This window comes from Protopterus annectens, chromosome 8.part0 (assembly GCF_019279795.1).
Source record: "Protopterus annectens isolate FY-2018-M chromosome 8.part0, PAN1.0, whole genome shotgun sequence".
In the NCBI taxonomy this organism is placed as follows: Eukaryota; Metazoa; Chordata; order Ceratodontiformes; family Protopteridae; genus Protopterus; species Protopterus annectens.
In genome coordinates this window covers 1,287,661,340-1,287,671,561 of record NC_056741.1, presented here as the reverse complement: position 1 = coordinate 1,287,671,561, position 10,222 = coordinate 1,287,661,340, and the positions used below count along the sequence as shown (strand labels likewise).

At 36.8% G+C, this 10,222-nt stretch overlaps 1 protein-coding gene across 1 annotated transcript in view; it reads left to right on the top strand.

The window, feature by feature from the left end:
- The first annotated feature begins 926 nt into the window (after positions 1–926).
- LOC122808462 (cornifelin homolog A-like) overlaps positions 927–10,222 on the top strand; it is a 187,348-nt gene continuing 178,052 nt past the window's right edge. Inside the window, exon 1 of the mRNA XM_044079422.1 lies at positions 927–1,044. Coding sequence (XP_043935357.1) covers positions 927–1,044 — 118 coding nt within the window. The remainder of the gene's footprint in view (positions 1,045–10,222) is intronic.

The following is a 10,222-nucleotide window of genomic DNA, read 5'->3' as shown; positions in this document are numbered from 1 at the left end:
TGTGTGTGTGTGTGTGTGTGTGTGTGTATTTGCACAAGTTAAGTAAATGTGCATAAATGTACTTGTGTTCAAATATTTGGATATAGCAGCATGTATTTTGTGCAATTAGTTTTCTGTGAATGTTAGGAATTTATATATATATATATATATATATATATATATATATATATATATGTTCATGGAACTAAAGTGTTTCTGTATATTTATGTCTGTGCATTAAAGTTGCATATACAATAATATGTCAGATGTCCATCATACATGTTATGTAAATTTGAGAAGTTAAGGAATGTACATTTGTATCTCTGTGCATATGTTTGCGAAATTAAAATAGATATATCATTGTGTATGTGTACAGTACAAGTGTTAGCACATTCAGGTGTATACAATGCTATTTTTTTTCCATCTCTAACTATGGACAGTTTTGTCAAACTCAGCAATTTCCCTGCAAGGGTGGGTAAATATAGATGTTGTTATATTAAGTAATGGGTACAGTGGGCAAAGACTCACAATAAGGAGTGATGGACTTGCCACAGCTTCACTCAGGGATGATAAATAGCTTTTTGTGCAGTTAGATTTTGGCAAACAGATCCATCATGGGAGATGTACTCGATGAAATACACTAAAATACATGTCTGTCCCTAATGTGATAATTTTATCGTGGACATCCGATGTATTTTTTTGTACATGATATGTATATTTATACAGGCAAGTGTGTGTGTGTGTGTGTGTGTGTGTGTGTGTGTGTGTGTGTGTGTGTGTGTGTGTGTGTGTGTGTGTGTCCATGTGGTATGTGTATGTGCGTCTGTCAGTCTATGTGCTTCTTGAAGTAAAACAGAGACAAAATCAGTCTTTTGTGTTAAATAGTTGCCTTAGTTTGTGTTCTTCTGAACTAGACTAATCTTCATTTGACTTCTCTAGGGTCAAAAATGGCTTATCAAGGACATATTATTTCCAGTCAGCCTGAAGTTAGTACCATCACTGCTTCAAGCCAGTCAAGTAAATGGAGCTCTGGAGTTTTCGACTGCTGCGAGGACATGTCTATCTGTAAGTGCCAGAATCTTTTTCCTATTCAGCATACATGAAGCAACTGATCCCACTGCCTACTTTGAAGTCAAATTTCCAGAGACCTGGCTGACTTCTCAGTAACTTAACATGAGGGAGGAGAGACATATTACTTTACAAAACAGCGATGTATCAGTGAGAATGCATAGGTTACTAGGTGGTTACTGAAGGCACAGGGAGCTGCCAGCTCCAGCTCTGAAGATCTAAATTAATTTTGGGGCTAAAACAAAGTGCTGACACAGCTACCAAAGGAAAAAAGAAAGTGACCACAAAGTCAGATAAATATTAGCACTTTCTTCCACTTTATTATCACGTGGACTTCTTTTTTTCTGAAGAAGTCCACGTGATAATAAAGTGGAAGAAAGCGCTAATATTTATCTGACTTTGTGGTCACTTTCTTTTTTCCTTTGGTAGCTGTGTCAGCACTTTGTTTTAGTTCATTTCGGGCAACCAAATTCGTTTTGGGTTTAATTTTGGGGCTACTTTTTGCATTGATCTTAAGTGAAACTTTATGAAAAGAAGATAGTAAAAGAATGGCACTCTCCTAGATTAATATTTAATGGTTATACCCTACAGATTTGGAAATCTTTTTCCATCCTTTTACTTTTACACCCGCAAATGGAGAGCTCCACTCTCCCCAAAAAGACATAGCATTTCTGTCGGATTATAACTACAAGATCATCAAAACCTCCTAGAACTAATCAGAATAAGTCCTGATAGAAATCCACCAGATCATCTTCCCTATGCACAGCTACAGCATTAAGTCACCAAGAATCATACTGCCCCAATCTATCACCCTCCAGTCACTCTAACAAAAAAGTCTTAACAATTTATGATGCAGTCATTAGACATACATATTCTCCACTCTCTGGGCTGGACAAGAATAGGGTCACAGTCAGCTGAATTTTCATTGCCATGATCTCTGACATTACAAGGAGATGTATCTGAGGAAGTTTTATGTATGTGTAAGACAAAATGTGCTTTATCCTGGATATTTTTTTAATAAATAGTTTGATACTTCTGAGAACTACTAGTTCCTTGGCGAGTTTTCTGTAGTTTGGTTTGTCCTATTAATCCTGCAGTTGGAGTTCAACTATCTAATTATTTATTAATTTCCAAAAGTTTTTTTGTATTGTTTGATGATGAATTTTGGTTGTCACTATAGTACGTTTTTTTTGTCCTGTTTTATGCATGATCTACTATGATTCCTTAACTTCCTCTATTGCTGTACAATATTTACGACTTGGTTTGTAGCCAAGACTTCCAAGCTTTATCTCTAAGTTGCATGAGTTGCTTTGTTTTTGTTTTGTTTTTTTGTTTGTTTTTTTTTTTATAGTTAATCAAGGGGCTGGCTTGTTTTAATTTTATTGTTTTTTAATGGTGCTTGCTCTTCCAGGATATTTAGAAATATTGTATTAAATGGGTCCACTGCTTCATCAAGGGGAAGAGATTTAAGTGAAGTCCAGATGATCTGGAGCAGGCTGGAAGTAAAAGTATCTTTACTGAAGTTACTGAGGTTTCTGACTGTGTTTTAATGATTAACCTTGTGGGGTTCTTGTGGTGTCTGATTATCAGTGGTGGCTGGTGACTTCAAATCAAAGGATTTGCAGGAGACAGCTGAATGGGTGGGGCCAATAGGAAGGGGTGCGACCAACTAGAAAGGGGTGGGCTATGCTCAAAACCACAAAAACTTGAACTTTAATTAAATATGCTGCCCTATGTGCCAGACTGTCATGGTGAGAGTCCAATCAAGACAAAATGAAGTGTAGAAGAAAAAAAATGTCAATGCATTGACTACATGACAGCTTACTTAATATCTAGATGGAAACAAAAAAGTTGTGAGGCATAAAAAAATAAATTCATTTTTAAATACATTACTGGAATGCCATTCACAATCAAGTATAAAAAAACAAGCAGCACTCAACTCAAACCACTTCTCCTTGCACTGCAGTTCTAATTATAATTTATATTCAGCTTTATAAAAGTACCAAGTAACATGCCGAAAGTAGCAATCTCTGTGATACCCTCACTTGTAAAAATGTTTCTTATGCAAAACAGACCTGCTGCCTGACAACAACAATCTACTTGTTTCATGGGGAAAACATGATCAAAGTAAAAAATGAACAAAAAACAAGAAACAAGCTCAAGATAAATTGCTTAAAGGATTACTGCACAGGTTATGGACCACACATGATAGATTGGCATTCTGTTTAGTTTACAGGTAAAGCCTACAAAGATGACTGCAAGTCTCCAACAAATGTAATGAGCTTATGACAATACTGTAACCTGTCCTTTATTACAAATATTGTCATGTGCATTTCAATACCTAAGGATTATACGTTATCTAGTTATGTAAATATTTTCTGCATGGCAACAACAAAAAGGCTTTCAATGTTGATAATTCTTTAACAGTATGCTTATTAAAGCTTACTTGCTTCTTACAATCTCAGAAAAGCTTACCTGATTGTCATTAAAGCATTGCTACTTAAACACAGAGCAACAGACACTGCACAGCGTGCACTTTCTGAATAATAAAGTCATGTTCAGAGATGCTCTTATGTATAGTTTTATGGGCACCACATAAAAAAGTAATAATTTTATGGAGCTATCTAAAGCAGTTACTGATTTATTTCCTGTAACTTCCTTAAAAATACACATTGCAATGTCAGTAAGCTTGCTAGGCTTATGGTAAACAGATTCATAGGCATTCTTATAAAATGAAGTACAGAAAGGCAGTTTTATTTTCACAACTGAAAAGAAATTCAAATATAAAAGAAAAATGTTTTAAATACAAAAATGCATACATATAATAAACAGATTTGAAATAATAGTCTTGTGCATTGATAATACATTACATGCTGCTTTGGCACTGATTATTATGTATAAGTCAACCCTTTTCTGATAAAAATTATGTTATCATGCATTATTACATGAGCTGCAGTGCTGAATGCAGTAAAATAAGGTTTGCATAATTTTTTACTGTGCACAGGTTGGGGTTTACCTTATTTCAAGAGATAATGTCATCTATTTTTTCTAGCGGTCTTATTTAAGTAGAGCAAGCCTACCTGCCTCACCATACTCATGGATACTAATCCTGTCCCTAACTCTAACACTGCACATTAACTTATGAAAATCTCTTTCTCTAAGAACACTACTACACAAGATACTCAGACATACGTACCTATGTAGCAAACATGCACAATTCCTCTATCCCCTAATATAACCCTTTACGCTACACCTATAACACAAACACTTGCACAGAGACTCATAATCACTCTCAACAAACATCATCAGCACTTACTAAATTTGACCACCTCATGCACACAGTGCAAAGCATTCAAACACACCATTAAATCTATCTCCTTACCTAGCTATTACTCTTACCCTAACTTGGAAATGCTCGCACATGCTCGCCCACACACAAACACCACTAACTCCATTATCTTACTAAGCCCTTAGACTGTCCATCACACACAAACACAGCCCAACCCCAGCAAACTTACCATAAACAAAAACCTTTGAACTGACAGATTCTAGTGCAGATTTCACTGCGTTTGAGAGTACTGTTAAAAAAAAAAAAAAAAAAAAAAACATTGCATGGACATCTGTACAGAGCCGGGCCCGACACCTACCTAATAACTTCACTTATTAAAAAAGTGACTGTCCATCTCTGTCACAAGAAAGAAACTCTTTCTTTTCCTCTCTGTTTGACTTGGTGACTGCTCGTAAGCAAGGCAACAGGCAAGCAAGCTGAAAAAAACAAAGTTTATTCACCAATGGAGCACCATAGCAAGTAATCGAAGTACTGTGCTACAGGCTACTACTACTGATTGATTCTCGCTCTCTTTTTTGAGAAGAGAGCAAGTACCAATCAGTAGCCATCCAGCCATCCACATCACGTGGCAGTCCAAACCCCCCCCTTCTACTTTACTGTGTGGTTAAACCCGCATAGACTTCTGGGCATCACACTGATGCCTTCTCATTAATCTGGACTGCTTTTACAGCAGTCTAGATTAACAGAAATGCTAATAAAAAAAATAAATAAATAAAAATGGAACTCAACGAGCATGCGCAGTTCATGTTCCAGGACTTTGCGAGTTGGTCAGACTCGCTTAGAGCACAACAAACAACAAACAAACAAAATATTTAAATATATATATATTTTTTTTATTGAATGTAAAATGTCCACACTTGAATCTTTTTGCTGAGAGGGCTGCAGTCCTGCAGTCCAGTAGCATGAGCCGCCACTGCTGATTATGTAGCATTGCTGGTGATCACTTAGGCTTTCAGGTTGGTTGCCACTTGTGGCAACATTGTTCATAGGTTGGTACTAGGCTATCGACCCTAGGGCCTATACAAGCCTAGCCATAACAATTCCCTGGCTATTTCTTCCCACACTATTTACTTCCCTGGACCCCTGTCTAGCAGGGTGACTAATGTGATCCCCAGGGTGAATTTCCTTTCTCCCATCCAATCATCAAGGTTCCTTTTGAAGAGAGCCAAAGAAGCACTCTGCTTGACATGTATGGGCAGTCTGTTCCAGAGTCTGGGGAGTCTCTGGGTCAGGAACCTATCCCTCCAGCATGTTTTGTTTATTGTGATGAGAAGGTTTAGATCCCTGGAGCGTGTGGCTCTGAGGGATTGGTATTTCTTTAAGTGTAGCATGTCCAACAACTCTGGGTTTGACATGGCCTTGTATGTTAAGCAGAGATCACTTTGGCGTAGACGATATGCGACAGAGTATAGCTGGATTTTTTTAAGGTGGTCAGTATAGGGCATCTGCTTTAGGCCTGTGATTCTTTTAGTGAGGTACTTCTGCGGCCTTTCCAGTTGTTGCAGATGTCTTGAGAGGTACATACCAAATGGGGCATTGTATTCTATAATAGGTCTAATGAGGGATGAGTACAATGGGACAATGATCTCCTTTTTCCTGGATGAAAAGTCCTTAGTGATGAGGTGTGCCACATAGAAGGATTTCCTGACTGTTGTGGCGATGTGGTTATTGAAGGTGAGATCACTGTCCACCTGTGTCCCTAAGTCTCTTATCACACATTCGGTGTTTAGTGTACTGCCACCTATGTTGTAATTCACGGATACATGTTTTTTTCCCAAACGGGATAACTATACATTTCTTGGCATTGAGCTTGAGTCCATGGCTCTGGCACCAAGCATCTGTTTCTGTAAGGCCCTTTTGTAGAGTATCAACATAATTTGGGGATTCAATAATGGCTCCCAGTTTGCAGTCATCTGCAAACTTTGTTAGCCAGAGTCCCTTAGTGTTGGCCTGTACTTCAGAGAAGTAGATGCCAAACAAGAGAGGTCCCAGGACTGAACCCTGAGGTACTCCACTTATCACTTGTCTGGAGCTGGATTTGGAGTCAGCTACTTTTACAGTGTGGGTTCTGTCAGTAAGCCAGTTGGCAACCCATCAAGTGATGTAGGGATTAATGCCCAGCTTAGAAAGTTTATCTATGATTCCAGAGTGGGGGATGGTGTCAAAGGCCTTGGCGAGGTCCAGATAGGCTGTGTGGACTGCCTTACTCTCGTCCATGGCTCTGGAGATGATTTGAGGAAGTCAATCAGGTTCAGGAGACAAGATCGGCCCTTCACAAACACAAACTGGGTGGAGTCCAGAGTTTTAAGGTTGCCAATGTCTTTGTTTATAAGTTCCATGATAATATGTTCCATGTTTGTGGGAAATTCAAAATAAACTACCCTGGTTGTCCACCAACATAAACAACCATCAAAATAAATAAACTTTATAACAAGAGAAAAACATACAACAGGTTCAAAACTCCCCATAACAATAATAATAATAAAAACCCACTAAGGAATTGAACAATACTATAAGGATGAGTAAAGAAACCCATGAACTTAAGTTTGCCTCCAAAATTAAGGATCACTAAAAATCCTGTTTTACCAGAAAGGCTCATCCAGACTCTGCTACACTTTGCTGTGAAGGAAAGGTTAGTTTGCTTTTATTTTTTGGATTACTGTATTGCCTTTCTATATTTTGAATACTGTAGTTTGTTTTCTTTACCTTGTGTTTTGCTTGCATTCTGTTTTAACAGCATATTAAAACTTCAAAAGAGACCACAGCTCTCTCTGTTCTGAGTCAGGCAGAAGTAAGAACTGATTAATTAAGGACTCACTCATAAGACAGAAGAGGTCACTTAAGGTTAATCATTTGTTAACAGAGGGGATGGAGCTAGGAACTAAAATTTCTATTTAAGGAGTAAACTAAAACATTTCAGAGCTTTACCAGAAAGGCTCATCCAGACTCTGCTACACTTTGCTGTGAAGGAAAGGTTAGTTTGCTTTTATTTTTTGTATTACTGTATTGCCTTTCTATATTTTGAATACTGTAGTTTGTTTTCTTTATCTTGTGTTTTGCTTGCATTCTGTTTTAACAGCATATTAAAACTTCAAAAGAGACCACAGCTCTCTCTGTTCTGAGTCAGGCAGAAGTAAGAACTGATTAATTAAGGACTCACTCATAAGACAGAAGAGGTCACTTAAGGTTAATCACTTGTTAACAGAGGGGGTGGAGCTAGGAACTAAAATTTCTATTTAAGGAGTAAACTAAAACATTTGAGAGCTTTACCAGAAAGGCTCATCCAGACTCTTGAAGGAAAGGTTAGTTTGCTTTTATTTTTTGTATTACTGTATTGCCTTTCTATATTTTGAATACTGTAGTTTGTTTGCTTTACCTTGTGTTTTGCTTGCATTCTGTTTTAACAGCATACTAAAACATCAAAAGAGACCACAGCTCTCTCTGTTCTGAGTCATGCAGAAATAAGAACTGATTAATTAAGGACTCGTTCATAAGACAGAAGAGGTCACTTAAGGTTAATCACTTGTTAACAGAGGGGGTGGAGCTAGGAACTAAAATTTCTATTTAAGGAGTAAAGTAAAACATTTTAGAGCTTTACCAGAAAGGCTCATCCAGACTCTGCTACACTTTGCTGTGAAGGAAAGGTTAGCTTGCTTTTATTTTTTGTATTACTGTATTGCCTTTCTATATTTTAAATACTGTAGTTTGTTTTCTTTACCTTGTGTTTTGCTTGCATTCTGTTTTAACAGCATATTAAAACTTCAAAAGAGACCACAGCTCTCTCTGTTCTGAGTCAGGCAGAAATAAGAACTGATTAATTAAGGACTCATTCATAAGACAGAAGAGGTCACTTAAGGTTAATCACTTGTTAACAGAGGGGGTGGAGCTAGGAACTAAAATTTCTATTTAAGGAGTAAACTAAAACATTTCAGAGCTTTACCAGAAAGGCTCATCCAGACTCTGCTACACTTTGCTGTGAAGGAAAGGTTAGTTTGCTTTTATTTTTTGTATTACTGTATTGCCTTTCTATATTTTGAATACTGTAGTTTGTTTTCTTTACCTTGTGTTTTGCTTGCATTCTGTTTTAACAGCATATTAAAACTTCAAAAGAGACCACAGCTCTCTCTGTTCTGGGTCTGGCAGAAATAAGAACTGATTAATTAAGGACTCATTCATAAGACAGAAGAGGTCACTTAAGGTTAATCACTTGATAACAGAGGGGTGGAGCTAGGAACTAAAATTTCTATTTAAGGAGTAAACTAAAACATTTCAGAGCTTTACCAGAAAGGCTCATCCAGACTCTGCTACACTTTGCTGTGAAGGAAAGGTTAGTTTGCTTTTATTTTTTGTATTACTGTATTGCCTTTATATATTTTGAATACTGTAGTTTGTTCTCTTTACCTTGTGTTTTGCTTGCATTCTGTTTTAACAGCATATTAAAACTTCAAAAGAGACCACAGCTCGCTCTGTTCTGGGTCAGGCAGAAATAAGAACTGATTAATTAAGGACTCATTCATAAGACAGAAGAGGTCACTTAAGGTTAATCACTTGTTAACAGAGGGGGTGGAGCTAGGAACTAAAATTTCTATTTAAGGAGTAAACTAAAATATTTCAGAGCTTTACCAGAAAGGCTCATCCAGACTCTGCTACACTTTGCTGTGAAGGAAAGGTTAGTTTGCTTTTATTTTTTGTATTACTGTATTGCCTTTCTATATTTTGAATACTGTAGTTTGTTTTCTTTACCTTGTGTTTTGCTTGCATTCTGTTTTAACAGCATATTAAAACTTCAAAAGAGACCACAGCTCTCTCTGTTCTGGGTCAGGCAGAAATAAGAACTGATTAATTAAGGATTCATTCATAAGACAGAAGAGGTCACTTAAGATTAATCACTTGTTAACAGAGGGGGTGGAGCTAGGAACTAAAATTTCTATTTAAGGAGTAAACTAAAACATTTCAGAGCTTTAACAGAAAGGCTCATCCAGACTCTGCTATACTTTGCTGTGAAGGAAAGGTTAGTTTGCTTTTATTTTTTTGTATTGCTGTATTGCCTTTCTGTATTTTGAATACTGTAGTTTGTTTTCTTTACCTTGTGTTTTGCTTACATTCTGTTTTAACAGCATGTTAAAACTTCAAAAGAGACCACAGCTCTCTCTGTTCTGAGACAGGAAGAAATAAGAACTGATTAATTAAGGACTCATTCATAAGACAGAAGAGGTCACTTAAGGTTAATCACTTGTTAACAGAGGGGGTGGAGCTAGGAACTAAAATTTCTATTTAAGGAGTAAACTAAAACATTTCAGAACTTTACTAGAAAGGCTCATCCAGACTCTGCTACACTTTGCTGTGAAAGAAAGGTTAGTTTGCTTTTATTTTTTGTATTACTGTATTGCCTTTCTATATTTTGAATACTGTAGTTTGTTTTCTTTACCTTGTGTTTTGCTTGCATTCTGTTTTAACAGCATATTAAAACTTCAAAAGAGATCACAGCTCTCTCTGTTCTGGGTCAGGCAGAAATAAGAACTGATTAATTAAGGACTCATTCATAAGACAGAAGAGGTCACTTAAGGTTAATCACTTGTTAACAGAGGGGATGGAGCTAGGAACTAAAATTTCTATTTAAGGAGTAAACTAAAACATTTCCGAGCTTTACCAGAAAGGCTCATCCAGACTCTGCTACACTTTGCTGTGAAGGAAAGGTTAGTTTGATTTTATTTTTTGTATTACTGTATTGCCTTTCTGTATTTTGAATACTGTAGTTTGTTTTCTTTACCTTGTGTTTTGCTTGCATTCTGTTTTAACAGCATATTAAAACTTCAAAAGAGACCA